This window comes from Numenius arquata, chromosome 2, assembly GCF_964106895.1.
Source record: "Numenius arquata chromosome 2, bNumArq3.hap1.1, whole genome shotgun sequence".
Lineage (NCBI taxonomy): Eukaryota > Metazoa > Chordata > Aves > Charadriiformes > Scolopacidae > Numenius > Numenius arquata.
In genome coordinates, this window is record NC_133577.1 from 55,319,991 (window position 1) to 55,339,939 (window position 19,949).

Here is a 19,949-nt window from a genome sequence, read left to right on the forward strand (position 1 = left end):
TTTGGCAACATGTTTTTAGCTCAAGGCAGATGGCCCATTTGTGTTAAATGTTATACCCTGGTCACAGGATGAAGCTCACACACAATTTGCAGAGAAAACTGAACATTTTGTGGTGCTACTGAAATGCCTTTTTTCTTGCACTGCTTTCTTTGGGCACATGGTACAATCTACATCTCTTGCCAGGCACGCTTTGTCCCTTGGCTCAGCTGTTTCTTCCTAGGACAGCTTCTCCTGGTCTGCAAATTATTTTGCAAAAGCAGAAAGCCATCTCCAAAGGTTGGATGTTGGCTTGAACCTTCCTCGTTTTGAGCCCTGTGCATCCTTACTTGCCCACAAAACTGCTGTTTGTATTTCACAGTCTTATTTGTGTAAATACCCCCATTTGTCTCTATATGGAAATTTGGTCCCTGGCTGGATCTGTAGATCCAAGTTACCATTTCTTCCGGATGGCTTCCTACCAGAAGCTGTGATAAAATTTGAAAGCACTCTGCAGCTCGGTGAATTCTTGCTTCTCCTAAGCCTGGCATTCCCCAGCAAGGCTGCTTCTCGTTTCTGAGAAAACGATAGTGCTTATTGTCATTGGGGAACCAAGGATTCCACAAGCCACACACTGGAAGAATGGTTTCAAATATGTTTTCAATTCTTCACCAGCTTCTCCCTCCACCTCTGATTTCTCATGAGAAACTAGATCTTGAAAAAAGTCATCCTCATCAGAATGCACTACCCTTCTAGGTCCCATTAGGGTACTTCATAAAGGTTTTGTTCTGTGATTATTGCCTGTCAGACAAACACAGGCTCATTTTGAGCTTCACAACACAAGTACTAATTTAAAAAAAAAAAAAAAAGGCATTTTGTGGTATGCCACTCGGACACAAATGGGGAAAGTACACTGTCGCAGGGACGGTGCTATGCTGAAAGCTAGTAACTGGCTGTGATCTGTAGCCAGCAACACCCTCTTGTTTAGGTGAGCAATTATAAAGGTGAGAGGTAAAGAAAAGAGCTCATTTTGCAATGTACGAATTGTTGGAAAGACCACAGGATAAGCTTACTCACTGCCAAGATGTCCACATGGTACACATGCCTGTGTGTGCTACAGAGCCTGCAAGATGGGCAGATTAACAGCACGGTGCTGATCTCATCAGTGAAACCTGTTCTCAAAACAAGAATTTTATAATCTGATTGTCCCAACAAATTTTGGCAGCTGAGTACATCCCAGAGCACTAATTCTGCATATTTTGCTGTGACACTACCACAATCAAGGCAGAACAGCAGATGCTGCAACCCAAAAGGCTTGATTACACATGGGCAACATTTGATTATACAAAAATGCACGTCAAGGCATCATTCCTTTGGAAAAATCTGGCAGTTCTCATCAGAAAAGCCAGGCTAACCGCCTGACATCTAGTGCTGGTAGTTAGAGATGCAGCTGCAAAGGTTTGGGCACCCTCAGACTTTGCCCTTACAAGTGTGGCAGGCTGTCCCTGCACCCATTCAGGAGGGACAGTGGATGATGCAACTTCTTTGTGCTCAAGAGAGGAGAACAGCCACCTCGGGCACTGACCGCCAGTGCACCAGGAGGCTGGGTTTTTAGCTGGTGTAAGTCAGTGGAGCACAGACTTCCAATGAGTTATGCTAATCCATATCACACGAGCACCTGAAGTTTTGTGAAGGGGTGTGGTGGTACAGCCCCCCTGGGCCACGTTGCGATGTCTTGTCTTAGTTACAAGTGCAGTAAATTGCGACAATCTGTTACTTTCTTGTCCTCGTTAGAAGTACAGTGAGTTGGGATGATTAGGCATTCCCTAACCATTCCTGAAACTCCTGCTGCCTGGATGGTAGCCCTATCTGGAAGGTACCAGAATTACCTGACAAGAATTGCAGCCAAAATGGTAAAACACTGACCAAAGTCAATCATCTCACAAATCTATAAATAGTGATCCTAAGTGAGACCCTTTGCAGCAGACCCACAGCAGGCTGTGACTCAGTATCTCTATGTCAATGAACAGCTGGAGCGCATGGAGCTCCACCTGGGTATGGATGAAGACCCAATGGAGAGCTTATGGGTCAAGATTAAAGGGAATACAGGTGCAGGTGACATTACAGTAGGGGTCTGCTGCAGACCACCTGACCAGGATGACAGAGTGGATGAGGGCTTCGACAGACAGATAGAAGCAGCGTGGCCTTCACAGACCCTTGTCCTCATGGGGGAATTTAACCACCCTGATACCTATTGGAAGGACAACACAGCAGAGCACAAGAAATTCAGGAAGTTCTTGGAATGTGCCGATGACAACTTTCTTCTTCAAATGGTAGAGGAGCCAACGAGGAGAGGAACTATGCTGGACCTTACTCTTACCAACAAGGAGGGGCTGGTGGGCAATGTCAATCTCAAGGGTAGCCTTGGCTGCAGTGATCATGAAATGGTAGAATTCAAGATTCGTAGGGCAGCAAGGAGGGTACGCAACAAGCTCACTATCCTGGACTTCCGGAGAGCAGACTTTGGCCTCTTGAGGGACCTGCTTGGCAGGGTAACATGGGAAAAAGTACTGGAGGGGAGAGGGGCCCAAGAAAGCTGGTTAGTATTCAAGGATCACCTCCTTCAAGCTCAGGAGTCGTGCATCCCAACAAACAAGTCAGGCAAAAAAGCCAATGCCTGCATGGATGAACAAAGAGCTCCTGGACAAGCTCAAAAGCAAAAAGGAGGCCTACAGAGGGTGTAAGCAAGGAAGGGTAGACTGGGTGGAATACAGAGAAACTGTCCGAGCGGCCAGGAACCAGATTAGGCAAGCTAAAGCCCAGATAGAATTAAATCTGGCTAGGGACACAAGGATAACAAGAAAACCTTCTATAAATACATCAGAGAGAAAGGCAAGACTAGGGAAGACATGGGCCCTCTCTGGAAGGAAACAGGAGACTGGTCACCTAGGATATGGAGAAGGCTGAGGTATTGAATGACTTTTTCGTCTCGGTCTTCACCGGCAAGGGCTCTAACCACACCGCCCAAGTTGCAGAAGGCAAAAACAGGGGCTCTGCGAATGAAGAACCACCCACTATAGGAGAAGATCAGGTTTGAGACCACCTACAGAATGTTAAGGTGCATAAGCCCCTGGGACCTGACAAAATCCATCCACAGGTCCTGAGGGAGCTGGCAGGTGAAGCTGCTAAGTCACTTTCCATTATACTTGAAAAGTCGTGGCAGTCTGGGGAAGTTCCTGCTGACTGGAAAAGGGGAAACATAACCCCCATCTTCAAAAAGGGAAAAAAGGAAGACCCAGGGAACTACATGGCAGGAGGGTTGGAACTCGATGATCTTTAAGGTCGCTTCCAACCCAAACCATTCTATGATTCTGTGATACTCTCTCTCCCTGAATCAGGACACCTCTCAGGGTAGATTTCATGTGGTTCCAAAGATCATCCTGACAGATGCTGAAGGCTTCAAAGATCATCTTCTGATGAACACCAACAAAGGAGAAGCGTAATTCCCTACAATTACATTTCTCAAGGTTCAAAGATTTTTTGGTACCAATAATTTACTATGAGTTGCAGAAAGAGAAACATCTGGATTACGCAGGTTAACCTCTATTTCTGTGTTTGTGTGTGTGTGTGATTTGATTTAGGAAACTGTCGTGAAGTCTTAAGTGTACCTTTCTCTTCTTGAACCTTTGACTAAGTTGCTGTGTTGATTATAGCAAATTTTATTAAATCACACAACCTAATCCTGTGTTAATAAATCTTAAATTGCTGCTACCTCAAAGTTGTGTAGGATCCATAATCTGCCTTTCACGACAAATTGGTGTAGTCAGCAGGTCCCCACATCTCATTCATGACAAGAGGGTTGTACAACACGCCTGTTGGGGACTGCAGAGTGACAGGGGTCTGGGAGGCACTGCCAGTCCTATGAAATGGTCTAGCATGTTTCCTGTTTCCTAAGCACCATGCCTGCCTTTGGAAAATAACTGCTCATACATAATGCATAAACTGTACAGGTAAACAAATTCCACGCTGTATAAACTTTCACACCTTAAAGCAAAAACACATTGAAGCATCAATGTCTGTTAGAGCTATTAAAGTATTTAACTGCAGAAATATACAGGCCTGGCTGTAAAGGAGGATTTTGCTGCAGGCCTCACATTTAGAGGACAGTCCTTTGGCTGTTTGCTGGCTACAGTCACAAGAGAAGGCACAGAGTGACAATTCGGTCAGTGGGGGGTGAGGTAAGTCCAAATTCATGAGGAACGTTGCCTTCTGCGATGGAAAAAGGCCGAGCATGCAGCGCGCTGAGGTGACGGTAATAAACGAAGTACTCTGCTGCCAGACATACACCAGGCTGCCGAGGGCCTGAACGACACCCGCACACCAGCGCTCCTGTTTTAAAGATCAATGTGACCGCACCACCCCAATACGGCGTTTTGAGCAGGATTCCCCTCAGGAGACACGGCCAAACACCCCCTTGGGCCCAGCCCAAAACCCCTGCGGGGATGAAACTCCTACCCTGCTGGCTGCCCGCCCGCCGCCGCCATTTCCCTCCCGGCGTACCCCACGCGGCGCCGCGGGGCAGGGTGGGAGCGACAAGATGGCTGCGCCCTTGTGAGGAGCTGCCGCTGCTGGCGCCCGTGCTCGCCTCAGCCGCGCTGCCGCTTCCCGCGTGGCCCCCGGGCGGCGCGGGAGCCGCAGCCCGGTCGTGGCGGGTGTGCGTCCGTCCCAGAAATAATGAGGATATCGGGCCCCCATGTCGGACCACTCTGACGAGAGGGCGACGATGATTGCGGCCGGCGACCTGCAGGAGTTCGCCCCCCGGGGCCGCGAGCACTGCCGGCGCCACCCCAGCGCCCTCACCCTCCAGCTGCGGCGGCTGCAGCCCGCCTCCGAGCTCTGCTCCTCCGATGGGGCGGCCGGCCTGGTGGGGTCCCTTCGGGAGGTGACCATCCATGAGCGGCAGCGGGTACGATTCTGGCGTCGAGGGCAAGGGGGGCCGTGGCCTGGCTTTCTGGCTTCCTAAGTAAACTGGCCAAACCATGACCGCCGAGCGATGACCGGCTGTTTTGACTGCACCAGCAGGTCTTGTAACTTTTCCTTAAAAAAATCTTGGCTTTCAGGAAAGTTGGCAGTTGAGGAAAGGCGTCAGTGATGTCGGGGAAGAAGTGGATTATGATGAAGAGCTGTATGTGGCCAGCAATATGGTCATTTGGAGCAAAGGAAGTAAAAACCAAGCGTCTACTGTTTATAAGGCTTTTACTGTCGACAGCCCTGTTCTGCAGGTATGAAAACGAGGAAAGGGGGCAACTGAATGAATGCACATTAGCTAAAAAATACTTGCTGTTTTCAAACAGTGTTCTGAGGTGAGGTTATTTTGGGAAATACAGAAAAATGAGATTGTGTAGTGGTATCAGCTTGGTTTGCAGAAATAATTATATTGTGTTTGGTTTTAGGCCTTATGGTGTGACTTCACTATACCCTGGGAAAAATCTGAAAAAGCTGATGGTAAGTTTCCTGCTTATTATAATGCCAAACAAACGCTTTGAGTTCAGTTCTCTTGGCATGAGAAGTTTAGTCATTGAGACTTGCTATGTTAAGACAGCTATCCTCCCTCAAGTTTATGTTTTGTATATAGGGGATGTCTAAGGAAAGAGAAACTTCACTGTGTTTTTGTTTTGTTGGGTTTTTTTCTTTTCCTAGTTTCAGACGGTGATGAAATAGTAGAGAAATGTATCTGCATATTGCAGAATTCCTGTATAAATGTGCATAGCATAGAGGGTAAGGATTACATTGCTGCTTTACCTTTTCAGGTAAGTGCTGTCCTTTTTTTGTCCACAAACAGGCTTGCTATCTGTTTGCATACTGTGTTGGGGTGGGGAGGTGTGTGTAAAACACTGGTGGTGGTGTCTGCCTGAGTTCTTCACTCTGAGTGAAAATATCAAAGCTGATAAAAGTGCAGCTGTGTGGTCCGGTTATTGCATACTTCTGGAAGTAGTGGCAGCCAGTTGTATGATGTGGGAAAGCATGGGTATGACCACTTTGTGGTCTGAGAACCTGCTCCAATTTACATTACCCTTCTCTCAAGAAAAGGCCTAAATATCTTAATTTGCTACAGTGAAATACTTAAACATGAAGCATAATCAGTGTAATAAGATCATGATTTATTTTTTTCTTTGGTCGTAAATCTACTTGTAATTTTTATAGGTCGCAAACGTCTGGCCAACAAAATATGGTTTGTTATTTGAGCGTAGCAGTTCTTCACATGAAGTACCGCCAAGTCCACCCAGGTATGTAATGAGTGGCTTGGATTGTTTTATTATAGACTGTTTGCTAATCTAATACTGGAGTGCAAGAGCAATAATGAAAGGATCTGTGTTTTTGTGACAGGGATGGGTGAAATCAGGTGAAACATCAGGAAATAGGAAGAAGGGGCTAGATACCGTTAGTCTATTATATTCCTCTGATATTGTGTTAAGAAATAGATGGGAGTGTTGATTCTGGGAATAGGATATGGAAGGCACGATACAGGTGTTACTAGCCTGATTTCATTAAGGTTTGTCCTGGGAATTGGTTCCAGACTGTGATGGATGACTAGGAGATTCACTGAGGGGTTGTCACTGAGACATTGTCTCTCAGCTGCAGGATGCTTTAACTGTGTGGAGCATCTTGTTATCTGTTTGGAGAGGATCCTAGATGCTGTGCTCTGTGGCTGGGCGTACAGCTGAGAAGCAGAGTAAGGAGTTGGATGGTGTGCTGATGAGCAGTTTTAATACAGCCACTTGCTCTCTCTTGGGCTTTATGTGTCCATTCCAGGCACTTGTGATTCTCTAGTCCTCAGAAGAGTTGAGATTAGAAATAGAGGTCCTGAAAATGTTCAAGAGGGTATGTTGCAAAAATCACGATTTATCCTACTCGAGCTGGCCTACCATGAAAATTCTTCCTTTTGCTACTGCCACCACATATGGCAGTGCTCTATGGAGGATACAGATGACCTCATGGCTATCTGCTTATCTGGGGCCTGTGGAACCTAAAGTCCTAAGACGAGTCTGGGTTAAGGGCTTTCTCCTCTTCCTACTCCTCCTCTTAGCTGGTGCCAGCTCTGTTCGCTCGGGCCAGCCAAAGTCTGTCATGTGGCCACCAGGTGGGGTCATTCTCAAGTGCCTGGTCTGACTCTACTCAGTTAATCCACAAACTTCTGTGAATGGAATGTATGTCACTACTGTTAGATTCCAGGCTCTGATTTGTTAAGGTCTGGGGAGCCAGTTTGGGATTGCAGCAAATGTACCAGCTACAAGAGAGAACAATTAAATTTGTTAGCATTTGGGTTTTGAGCATGCTTTGTTTGGTTTCTTTCTAGGGAACCTTTGCCTACTATGTTCAGCATGCTACACCCATTAGATGAGATAACACCTCTGGTCTGTAAGTCTGGAGGTAGGTTTATATTTTTACATGTATCCCTTGGAGTCCATCAGTATGGCATCAAATGCTTCACGTGTAAAAAAATTGCAAATAATCACTTTCAGTAATTCAGAAGTGGGTTGTTTTAGCTGCTTCATGAGTGTTTGGGAATTGCAGAAGAAACAGGGTATGAAAAATGCTAACTCTGTAATGGATAAAAATGGCTGTAGAAATGATCCTTGTGCCTTGACTGAACTGCTTCTTTAGCAGGTGTGTTTGGTTCTGCCAGAGTGCAGTATGTTGCTGATTACACCTTGAGGATCGTGTTTGTCAATGCTGAACCTTCCATTGTGATGACGTATGATACTGTGCAAAGTTTACATACTGTTTGGGCCCTTCGGAGAGTGAAGCCAGAGGTACAAATTCTCAATTAAATATCATTATCAAAAATTTTTGTGTGTGTTTACATGCCCTTATGGCTATGTGTGTTATAAATGCCTGTTATTTGTGATTTATTTCATTTATGAAAGAGTAAGATATTTGTTGGTATGTTTTTTTGTTTTTTAAAAATAGTTTCTTTCATGTATTGCATGTACCAGTCAGGGGAGATCACCCAATGGTGATGGTCATGAAATATACTGTGCTTATCATGATATTCCTTACATTGTACCAGAAGGTTTTGAGTCTGCTTCAAGTGTTGTCTTCGGTAAGAAAAGTGACAAACAACTTAGTGCCCTGAAAACTGTAGGACTGTGACTGGGAGTGAGAGAGTGTGGTCAGTAGGAATAACTTTGTATGCTAAGCATCTACCTAGGCATAAATTATTAACACCTAACTGATGAAACAAACTATTTGAGTGTCTTCCTGGCTGTTATTGCCCATGTGCTGTTTGTGCATAGATGGCTTCGTTTTCTCTTCAAGGAGCAGAACACAGTGCTGAAGTTCTCGGAGCAGATGGGCACACCGCAGCACGTGGCCACTAGCAGCTCCTTGACCGCTCATCTCAGAAGCTTCTCAAAAGGAGACTCTCCTGTGGGCTCCCCTTTCCAGAACTACTCATCTATCCACAGCCAGAGCAGATCAGTGTCATCACCCAGCATGCAGTCCCGCTCACCGTCTATCTCCAACATGGCTGCTTTGAGGTGGGTGCTGAACATGATGCATAGACAGATGATACTGAAGAATATGAGCTATAGAATAGGATGCACATCTGCAATTGCTGTCTATCTCTCTCTACCGTTACAAGCCTATTTAATGTGCGGGTGCCTCCTGTGTTACAGCATCTGAAAGCCCTCCTGGAATGCCCATGTGACGCTTGGTGTGCTATTATCTTTATAGCACAAGAGGGTAATTGGTGTGCAAGAGCCAAAGAGGCTGTTCTGTAATCACACAGCCAGTCTGTAGTGGAGTCAGAGACTGTCTGCAGGTCTTTTCATACCCAGGAGTGTTTTCAGTTAGCTTTTCTAAAGAAAGCCGTATTTAGAGGGAACAGGTTGGGAGAAATTTTTGATGGAATGGACTATGCAACTTAAAATGTTGATTTTCTTACTTTTGAAATCTCATCTCTTGGGTTCTGACAGAGGTGATTGGAAATTAATTAGAGAATTGTTTTCCTATGCTGGGTTGCATTGCTAAAGGAAGCCAGTACTGAACTAGCTACTGGGTCAGGATGGTTTTGGTTTGTTTTTTTAAGTCTCTACCAATGTATGGGCTCCCTGGAAATCTGTACCTGATCTTGAAAATCCACTTTTCAGTAGTGTCTCATGTCTTTGCAGCCGCTCTCATTCCCCTGCCCTGGGAGTGCATTCCTTCTCAGGAGTGCAGAGGTTCAACTTTTCCAGTAATGCTCAGTCACCGAAGAGGCACAGTATTACCCATTCGCCAAACAGCACTTGCAGTGATTCCTTCCTTATACCAGAAACTGAACCAATTGTTCCTGAGCTGTGTATAGATCATCTGTGGACAGAAACAGTCACAAACATGAGGTTAGGTGTTTGTGTTGGGATGCGAGTAGTTCTGGATGTCCGTTGTGGGGGTGAAATAAAGTAAAATAACAGCTTACTTTAGTGTGTACTTTCTGCAAATGTTGCTGCCTTAAAATAGATGTGTGGACACACACTTCCTAATTGTTTGGAAAAATGATGCTCACTTAAGTGTGCAGCTGTCTTGAAAAGGGAGTGAGGCACTTGGAACAGTTTTACCTGCTGTGTTATCTGCCACCCTCTGAGCTGGGAATGGTTTCATGAGATCTCTGAAGCAAAATAGATTCTAACCTGGTCATTGCTCTGGGGATTATTTTTGCCTTCTGGGGGCGTATCTCTTTCTCTGTTACCATCAAAAGGAGCAAAACACAGCATAAAACCTAAGACTGAACAGGAGAACAAAGCCTAATAGCATGCGCTCTCTGTGCCGAAAAGTGGCGAAATGTGGAGATTGGAGTGCTAGAAAATCAGTTTCAAGAGTAATGACTAAAACTGAGACCGGTGCATTCTAGCAAGTTAATGCACTGCTAATTGAAGTCTAGGGTGACCCTACAGCTTGCGAACACTGTGGTTTTTCTTCATTAAAATTTTTATAATACATGAAAATGTGTGCTCATTACTGTGTCTCTATTACAGAGAGAAGAATTCCCAAGCATCAAAAGTGTTTATTACCACTGACCTTTGTGGGCAGAAGTTCTTGTGCTTTTTAGTGGAATCCCAGCTCCAGCTGCGGTGAGCATCCCTATCCTGGGGACACATGAACAAAGAGGAGCTCCAGAAATTACCAGCTAAATATGGGTTTTAACATACTTATTACTCCAGCTAGTGGAATCTGTTATGACAACATGTGGTATGTCACTGGCTTGCATATGACATGTTTTTGACCGGTGGCATAGATGATTTGAGCGGTTTAAATAAAACTGAAGTTGCGAGAGAACATTTACTGTAATTTGAATGGTATTTTTATTTATCCTCACCTTTACCCTCTAGAAGTACGCTGTGGTTTTTAATTAGAGTAGCAGGGTGAAAATAAGTTGACTAGCAGGGCGAAACAAGCAAAGGAAGGAGGAAGGAGCTAGGTATACCACAATAAAAGTAACTGCACCATGCAGCATAGTTTTAATTTTCTGTCTTCTTTCTGTAAGGACAGTCCTTTAATGATTCCTGTTGTTTTCTCAAATCTCTAGGTGTGTAAAATTTCAGGAAAGCAATGATAAGTCACAGCTGATCTTTGGTTCTGTTACCAATATTCAAGCAAAGGATGCAGCTCCAGTGCAGGTATGTACCTCTGTATGGACTATTAACTGTGGAGTATCTTGCTTTGTCACTTGTCCAACTGTTGTCTTTTTACTTAAATACAAGCAGCTGAATATGCTGCTTGATTCTTACAGGGCATTTATACGCTGCTGGTTCTGGAAGGCAGTGGAAATCTAGTGCTTTATTCTGGAGTGGTTCGGGTGAGTAACAGCTTTTCTATCCCAAAATAACTGTAAAAAATAAGTTTGAATCTTTGGTTACAAGCTGGGCTGTACAGAGAGATCCTGTGTGCGCCATACCTTCCAAGGTATCATTGTAAGCTACTTTAGACTGCTGCTTGCTTGGCACTTGCTTGGGAAGGTGGCTGTGCTCACATACGAAGTGTAGTTTATGTACAGTGCTGGAAAGGTAATTCTGAAGAATCAGTGGCACCTTATTGTACACTTAAACAATCTCTTGAGTTTAGTTTCAGCAATAGTACAATACTAAAGTAATAAAATGCTTTCAAAGAAAGATAACTTCGGGAATATGGAAAATAAGAATTATTCGAAGAAAAAAACTTTCAAACTTCTCTGTAGCATGCCGGATAGTTTTAGATGTCATTATTTTGCTTCACAATGGCCTATTATTAGGATAGACATAGTTAATCTCCAAAATAATTAAAATTTCTTCTCAAATCTCTCTGAGTATGCAGAAACCTTGGGCACTGCAATTTGTATGTGCGTGCGTGTGTGTGTATATATACACATACATGTATGTATATTTTTTTTTAAAAAAGTATACACTCTGAAAGTAGAGCTTTCTCAGTGAAGCCCTGTTAGAACTTTTAGTGGAAGTGGACCTGTAGCAATAACGTACAATACTGACCATATGTGGTAGGTTTTTCACCGTGTCATCACCTGAGGAAAGTAATTACATGAAGTAAACTTTAATCTCTTCAGAGACTTTAGATTAAATACATATCCACTTTTCTTAAAACTTTTCCTTTAAGATGTTAAAATCTGATAATGTCTGTATATGTAAGCAAGCTCCTGGAAGCACAGGCATGAAAACTATTTTTTTTCCTTCATATTGTTCACAAAAAGGTGGGGAAGGTTTTTATCCCTGGGCTGCCTGCTCCATCCCTGACAATGTCCAACCAAATGCCTCGGCCAAGTACTCCCTTGGATAGTGTCAGCACTCCATCCAAGCCTTTGAATAAGCACCTGGGGCCCCTAGAAGAGGTAAGAAGAAAGGAAGTCCTGCCTTGGAAAGGGTTTAGTTGTAACAGCTTCAAATGATTGGTTGATTTTTAACTTCATAGGTATCTTTTGGAGCTAACTTTTTAAATTTTTCTTCTGTGAAGCCCCTGAATAAACAGTGTTTAAATAAGATCTATTTAGTGCTGCCCTATTCATTTATGATTTCTGTAAAGCAACTGAGGCAGAGATTGGAAAGATATTTATGGTTGCTTCAAAATACTTACTAGTACATTAAGAATGGTAATTTTATCTGTCCTTTGCTCAGATCCTTTTATTTCAATAATTCTAAACAATTGTTGTTACCACTTTTCAGGGTGTGCTTTTGTCACCAGTTCCAGAGCTAAGGGATTCTTCCAAACTTCATGACTCAACTTACGTTGAAGACTGTACTTTTCAGCAGCTTGGGACTTTCATTCATGCTCTCAGAGATCCTGTCCACAACAGAGTAACTTTGGTAGGTATTATCCTGTAATTTGAGTGAGTCAATGCTTTGTTAGCAAAGCAAAGTGAGGGTCAAGTTTACTTGCACTGCATAGTGAGATGTTGCTAGCAGCTCCTGATCAACAGCAAAATATCACACCTGCATCGGTGGCTCCACATTTTTCTCTCTATAGAATATTCTAGAAGTCACAGAATTCAGTTGATACCCTCAAGATCTATTTCATTTCATGGAGCTATCATCTGAGGTTGCAAATCTTTAGCCAGGAACTAGGAATGCACTTAATATAAAAACGAGTTCTGAGTTCAAAGAAAAGGACTCTGGCTTTATTTTATGCATTTCATAATTTTACTCTGTCATTTTTCAGGAACTCAGCAATAATACAATGGTTCGGATTACAATTCCTGAAATTGCCACTTCAGAACTAGGTATGAATCAGAATCCATCACATGAAATATGTTCCATATTTTCATTTTTAAAGTAGCTTATTTTGTTCCGTATTTTCATTTTTAAAGTAGCTTATGCATAGCTTAAATTATAATGAATCAGTACCACATATTCCAAGCTCTATTAACTTACCTTCTAGAATTGCTACCAGGTGTGCTCTGGTTTTTTTTTTTTTTTTTTAGTGCTTCACCTGCTGTACTCTTAAAAATTCCTTTGTTCTTTATGTTTTGCTCTCTATTGTTATGTATGCTCTTGCTTGAGGAAGAGCTGAGATGCCAGTTCAGACAGAAGCTGGTTTCAGTAATGAGCAAAAAAGGAACTTTTTTCCCTTTGTGTGGTGAATTAGAGGGGTTGTGCTTAGCCTGAACTAAAGGAACAGCTGTTGGAGCTTGTGTGGTTTGGTTTTTATTGGAAGAGTTGCTGGAGAGTTACAAGAAGGTCCAAGAACTGTAGAGATTTATAGCATGGACTGGAAGAAGTACTAGGAGGTAAGATGGAAAACACACCTACTTTTTTTTTTTTTTTTTTCTTTTCTGACAGTGAAAAGATGTCTGCAAGGCATCAAAGCTATCCTGCCCAAGGAGGTAGCGGTACAGATGCTTGTCAAGTGGTACAATGCTTATAATGCTCCAGGAGGACCAAGCTATCATTCAGAATGGAATTTGTTTGTAACATGTCTCATGAATATGATGGGTTACAACACAGAGAGACTGTACTGGACCCGTAATGTAAGCAATCTCATATGTTTGTTTTTCTAGATTACGTTAATGCTACTGATAATTCTTCAAGGTTCAAAATGGTTAGAGAGACACTGAAGTCAGAAGTAGATTGTATCTTGTCTTAAATCACAAGGTGTCATCAAATTAGTATTTCTAAATTTAAGGTGTACGTTTAGTCTGTGTTTATTGTGGAATCTATTTATAAAGTACTTACCACCAACTGTCTTGGTCAAATAAAAATAGATTAGGAAGATTTTGCTGCGTTTAATGACTATCACTGATGCATTAAGGATTTGATTCACCTAATCTGTATTAAGCCTGTTCTCACTAGAAACAAAGTTCACAACTCAGATTCCCGTTTCCTAATGAGGATTTTCCGTGTAGTTTTTGAATTACAATGTTTAAAGTTCTTTTTTTTTTTTCTTTCACCTGTTTTACTGAATGTATTTTGAGTTTTCTGTAGGTGGATTTCCTGCTAGCAAATACATTTGCACTACTTGCAGGAAAAAAAAAACCAGCATGGATATGCATACAACTGAAATGAAAGCAATTACAGTATATCTACATTACTAGCATTAGCTCATCCATGGTATTTCCTCTGTCCTGGTAAATAACAAATGTTAGGCAGTCAAACTGAAGTCACACACCATAGGCTAGAATAACTGGGTGTGTGTAGAAAAATCTAATTGCAGTATGTGTCTTATGTGAAAGCAAAGTATAGAAGTACCTAAAGCAATGTAATGTAGTGCTTGGTTTGAATTCGGATGTTATGATTGGCGATTCACTTATGCAACCTTGGGAATTTCAATACTGAGCTACTTCTGATCTTTTTATTTCTTGCAGCTTGATTTTGAAGGATCACTTTCACCAGTTATTGCTCCAAAGAAGGCTAGACCATCAGAAACAGGGTCAGATGAAGTAAGAAATGGTTTTCTTTTATAAATAAGACCTCTGGGGGGGGATTGTTTGGTTGGTTTGTCTGTGTGTTTTGTTTGGTTTTTTTTTTAAAGGCAAACCAGAGGAAACGCCCTCCAAGTAGTGCGTTTCATCTGAACTCATCTGAGATTACACGGGAAAGAAAAGTTACTTTGCCCTGTGTAGTGGCTACATCATGTGACCTTGATTGTCAGGGTTCTCACTTCCAGAGAAGTAGATTGGACTCGGGAATGAATTTGGATCACAAAGAATCCCAGACAGTCTTCTGACAAAGTTAAATCTCTCCTAGATGTTTCATCCCTTTAAAATGAGGTTGTCTCACTCTGATGGCTACTCAGCACCTTCAGCAAGTTAGGACCGTCAAATTGTATACTCCACTAAATGCGCTGATTTTTCACCAAATTTAGTGGAGTGTTTAAGATTGATTCACTTGGTTTTGCCTAGATAGGGATAGGAAGTTTTCTGTCATCTGATCGTAAGAGGCTTACAAGCTATGGAGGTCCAGCCGTGCTATTAGTTTTTCGTGGGTTGACAGCTCAATGAGCCCACGGGGCTATGGACTACAGTCTACATGGAACAGACGTCAGGATCTAATGCCTGATGTGCTGTGATAGAGGAGGTACAAAGATGCGTGGGAGCGCTAGGTGAATTGCATAAATACTCAGTGAGGTCTCATGCACAGAATATTGGTGCAAAGAAGTCACTCAGCTTTCTTATGTCTTGTTCTCTTAAATATAAGACTTTGATTCTCTTATGCACAACAAGGGGAGGGGGGGAAAGGATGAAACTTCACAATTCAATCTCTGTGACTTGCAGGGTTTGTGCAGCACATTAACCGTACAGCAATCACATTTGTATTGGTTTATGGGAAAAGGAACTCCTCTGTAGCAGTAGTTTGGCGTTCTCTTGATGGCAAGCTACATTCACTGCAAAACTTCTGCCTCTCTTTCCTCTTTGTTTGGTCTAGGACTGGGAATATCTCTTGAGCTCTGATTACCATAGGAATTTTGAGTCTCATCCTGTAGCCAAGGCTTTGCGACTGGATCTTCTGGAAGCTTCAGCTCCGAAGGATGACTTTTCACAAAGCCTTAGTTTGGATTCCTCAACCCTCCTTTTCACCCATATTCCTGCTATTTTCTTTGTTCTTCATCTGATCTATGAGGAGCTCAAGCTAAATACTTTAATGGGAGAAGGAATTCGTTCGCTTGTTGTTCTTCTGGTTCAGCTGGCCAGGTATGCCCAACTGACAAATAATATACAGATTTTATATATCATGCAGTGTCTCTTGATGATGGCTGTGTATTATTTTTATGGGAATTTTGGGGATTGTCCAACGTGGAGCAGACTTTTCATGTATTTGAAGAAAATGAGTGAATGTTTAAAACCTTATTGTGCTTAAAGATATTTGCTGTAACAAATCTCTTATATGGTTCTGGCCACTTCCCCAAATCAGCATGATTCCCAAACCTTAAATGTTACAGCTCGTGTTTTTTCTACTGTATTCTCACAGCTCAGCTCATGAGATCTCTCAAATATTCTTGTTTGTTACGGCATCTTCGATGCAGCCACTGGCTGCATCTTTACGTCTTCCACAACTACCTTCAAGTTGCATTGCGTGCATCTAGATCGATACAGATACGTGCTTAAGTAAAGGGCCTGGTAATGTTTCTGGAGTTGTATTTGCTGTATCTACCACACGTTTTGTGTGGCTATAGATTCTTCCCCAGTAGCATCTACTATAGCTGGCTGGCTAGATGCTTCCCATAAGGGGTGTCCAGTCTGTCATGCTGAAAAGGCTGGCCTGTCCTCTATTCTGTCATGCCAATGAGAAGCAAGTCTGAAATAAAAGACTGTGTCTTTTGAAGTCGCAGCTGTTATATGCATTCATGTATTGCGGATAACCCAGCAGGATATCTAGGTTTAACAATTGGAATTTGGAGGAAACTATAGTGGCAGTGGTCACACCTTAGGCAGTGGTGGAGGTGTGGGACAAAGCAGAACAACAACTGAAGAGAAATGCACTGAGGAAAAATTAAACATACAGATTCACTACTTAGGGAATGGGCAGTGCCCACAAGCAGCCTTAGTTAAGGAAGTCGGAACTTCCCTCCTTATATCTAGTGCGTATACAAACATTAAATGGAAAAAAAAAAAAACAAAAAACAACAGAAAATGACACAGAAATACAGGAAGATGAAGTGGGGTTTTTTCCCCTCTAATGTGATTGACCTGTCTCTCGTTCTAGGGACTTAAAACTTGAAGCTTATATAGATTATTACTACAGAGACTATCCAGCCCTTGTAAAAACCTCCAGACAGACATGCATAATTGATCAAGGTGAGTTTAAGGCTTTGCAAAGCTGGATATTCAGTAATAATGATGTGCAAATTACCTCTAATACTGAGCACGTTGGTAACTGTTCTATTAAAGCTGGTCAGAACTTAATCTCAGTATGCAAAGCTGCACTCATAACGCGGAGGTTGCCTTGCTCCTTTGTTTTTAATAGCCTCCTAAGAAGACTGGAGGGCCATTAGCATAGTATAGTCATGAGCTGGTGCCTTCAGTCCAATGCCTTGTGGGACACTCCACAGAACAAGAACTCGGGAGGGAACGATGGTTTCATCTTGGCAACTCCCAGCTCAGGCTGGCTGAGAAACATTAGCAGACGGCTGTGGAAAAGCCTGGTAGTGAGATGTGCATCTCTTGTGGAAAGTATTGCTAGGCTGGCAGGCCCTCAGTTTAGAGTTCATAAAAACTTAGAAGTTAAAATAAGGTCATATGTTGTCTGTGCACTTGTTTAGTGCAGCTGAAATTTGCTAGTCATGTAAGAAAAACTATTGTTTCTCCTGACCAAAAAAAAAATAAATCTCCTAGCATTGGTCAGGCTTTGCTACTCATGTTTGTAGTCAGGGAAGGCAAAGAGGTTATAGTTGGGTTGTCCTCTCACTTAAGGAACTTATTGTTGTTGAATTACAAGACTGTTCCAATGAGGTTTTGGAGAATTACTAATTTTATGTTTTCCTTTTCAGTGTGGGGTGAGATAATTTTTGTTCTTGAAAGACAAATAAGTGTCTCCTTGTCATTACTGTCTAGCTATAAACTTCCGTCTAATAGGAGGGAGACGTGATCTGTAACATTTTGGGGAAATATTGTATTTTTGTAGTAAAACAGAAGTACTGTAGGGCTTGCCTTGGGAATAGTGGAGAATTTTTGTGTGTTTGCCATGAACTCGGTGTCATTGTTGTACATATGATTAAGTCCAAACAGGTTTCATGCACCATCCCTCATTTTTTTCTGCCGAGCCTCCAAGTATCTTTCAGTGGCTGAGTTCCTGTCTGAAGGGAGGAGTGCAGCCTTATCCTTACTTACCAGGAATCTGTGAAAGGAGCAAACTGGTAGTAGTGGTACGTACTTTGGTAAAAAGGGTATGTTTTATTCTGTCAGCATAGCAGCACGGTGGCCAGGGTTTGCCCCAGCTCCTTAATTTCCTGTGGGTGAAGCATCCCCAATGGGAAATCAAATAACGGGATTTAATCATACTGTGTGGAGCAACGGGGGCATACTGGAGGGGTGTTGAGCCTGTGATAAATAGCTTTGCTGTAACTGTGCTGTTTGGAGACTGAAGCATCTCTGAATGTTGTTACTCCATACAAAGTAGACCCAATCTGTCTGCATGAAATTCTCTTGAGCATCACTGCAGTATAGTCAACTGTGCAGTGTCAACCTCTCCCTATGGAGAATAATATGTATTTAGCAGAGAGAAATCCCTCTGTGAGTCGTCTCTTCTCTTTTATTACTTTAATGTTATTGAAGGGTGTGGATGGGTTTTAGCAGGTGGGAGGAGATATTTGAGGTTGGGAAGGAGAGCTTGTTGAGTGCAGAGTGAGTAGCCTGTGCTGCACTGCTTAGTTTTTTTTTGTGGTTTGCAGTAGTGGCATGTGCAAAGTAATAATGTAACTCAAAGCTAACTGTATTTTGTGAGTGAGAATTTCCCAGCTTTCTGCTTGGCCATGTATCAACATAAATATTTAGCTGCATGAGTAGTTAGAAGTGCTGATGTTATCTCTTGGTCAGCTTTGCTTGCTTATTCACAAAGCATTTATGGAGAAAACATGCCAATGCAGGGTTCAGAGCAAAGGTCTTGAGCCTGGGCTGGTTGAAGAGCAAAACAGGGAGGAGAGACTCTGTTTTGACCCAAGCATCCAAGATGAGTTGCAGAGTCTCTGCTAGGAGTCAGCCTGTCCTCTGCTTCATAGTGTGGAGGGTGGAAGCAGCAGCACTGAGACTGTTTAAAGTGCTGATTTAAGACTGTTTAAGGCACTTAAAATTTGCCTCTGCATTCAGTTGCTGAATTGGAGCCTTTCCCTTGGGCTGTCACCTGTGTCTGTCCATCCAGCTCTGTCTTTTCTCCTATGTCTGTGTGACTTGCCTATGCAACTGGCATGTTGGCAGTGTATCTTACCTGAAAATCTTAATGAAAACCAAAAGATTTTTACCTGTGTTTTTTGTCTTTAGCATGCCAGCTTGTCTGTCAGTATCAATAAGTAAATAGGGTGACAGATGACTTTGATTTTGCTGGCTAGATAGCTGAAGTAGACCCTGCTTTGAATGGGGAACAACTTTTCACTCAAAGCCTTCACAAAGTAGCCAATATTCAAGATGTGGAGAAAACAAAGTGGAAAAAAAAATGGTGTCTGTAGAAGATGCGTGTATTTTGCAAGAGAAATATAATGAAATGCGAGAGGCATGGGAAATATACTAGGAACATCTCTTTCTGCTTAGATGATCTTTGTCTTTTTACCTTTGAAACAATTATTAGGGAAAATTGAATGAATTGTTTCAGGATTTATTTTTTCCAAATTTCAAGATGGAAATCTAAAGCATAAGAGTTTGTTACTTGCTTCAATCTCCTTTTATTAATAAAGTTTTCATAATAAACCTGTCCCGCTGTTGAAGTTATTAAAGTTGCCTTCTGCCTGTTTTGATGGGCACTATAGCAATAGCTGCTCACTAAGTGACTATGTATTATGGTGTCTTTCCTATCCAGAGTGTGGCTCTGTATATACTTGGTGATGAGAGTGCTGTATCTAACGAAGCCTCCCATTATTTGTACAAGATTACATCAGGTAATGATGCTTTGATGCCATCATAGTATCTCCTAGTGTCTTGTGCTTGTTACGTGCTATTCAGTTGTTTGGAGAATGTGGAAGTAACGTGGCCATGTCTTTCCTAGGGCAACGAAAACAGCAAATAGAACAGGATGACAATCGGTATGGGTTTTTTTTAGTATTAATTTAAACTCTTGAGTTTTTGACTTTCTGCTGACTTTAGGACTAGCTTTTATTGGCTTCTTTTTTATTTTACAGACACCATTTCAGACACAGCACATCTGTTTCCAGCCTGGCTGAAAAGTTAGTTATTTGGATGACTAATGTTGGTAAGAACAGCTTTTATCATTGTGCGAAATGGTAACAATCATAAGTAATAGTCTTGTGCTTGCATAATATGAAATATACTTTATCTAGTTTTGATAATATATTTTCTCATTAATTTT

The 19,949-nt window shown here is 42.3% G+C and overlaps 1 protein-coding gene across 2 annotated transcripts in view; it reads left to right on the forward strand.

The window, feature by feature from the left end:
* The first annotated feature begins 4,562 nt into the window (after window positions 1-4,562).
* The window catches only part of ANAPC1 (anaphase promoting complex subunit 1), a 34,577-nt gene continuing 19,190 nt past the window's right edge, over window positions 4,563-19,949 (forward strand). The window contains exons 1-23 of one of the 2 annotated variants that reach the window (XM_074162567.1): window positions 4,563-4,942; window positions 5,097-5,258; window positions 5,430-5,481; window positions 5,677-5,786; window positions 6,181-6,263; window positions 7,334-7,407; window positions 7,642-7,790; window positions 8,296-8,516; window positions 9,150-9,359; window positions 9,993-10,088; window positions 10,544-10,634; window positions 10,748-10,813; window positions 11,699-11,836; window positions 12,168-12,308; window positions 12,661-12,721; window positions 13,281-13,468; window positions 14,303-14,377; window positions 15,363-15,628; window positions 16,641-16,732; window positions 17,654-17,799; window positions 19,443-19,521; window positions 19,629-19,665; window positions 19,762-19,832. In XM_074162567.1, the coding sequence (XP_074018668.1) occupies window positions 4,730-4,942; window positions 5,097-5,258; window positions 5,430-5,481; window positions 5,677-5,786; window positions 6,181-6,263; window positions 7,334-7,407; window positions 7,642-7,790; window positions 8,296-8,516; window positions 9,150-9,359; window positions 9,993-10,088; window positions 10,544-10,634; window positions 10,748-10,813; window positions 11,699-11,836; window positions 12,168-12,308; window positions 12,661-12,721; window positions 13,281-13,468; window positions 14,303-14,377; window positions 15,363-15,628; window positions 16,641-16,732; window positions 17,654-17,799; window positions 19,443-19,521; window positions 19,629-19,665; window positions 19,762-19,832 (2,821 nt within the window). In that variant the 5' untranslated portion in view covers window positions 4,563-4,729. The remainder of the gene's footprint in view (window positions 4,943-5,096; window positions 5,259-5,429; window positions 5,482-5,676; window positions 5,787-6,180; window positions 6,264-7,333; window positions 7,408-7,641; window positions 7,791-8,295; window positions 8,517-9,149; window positions 9,360-9,992; window positions 10,089-10,543; window positions 10,635-10,747; window positions 10,814-11,698; window positions 11,837-12,167; window positions 12,309-12,660; window positions 12,722-13,280; window positions 13,469-14,302; window positions 14,378-15,362; window positions 15,629-16,640; window positions 16,733-17,653; window positions 17,800-19,442; window positions 19,522-19,628; window positions 19,666-19,761; window positions 19,833-19,949) is intronic. The other variant, XM_074162575.1, reaches the window with a different exon arrangement.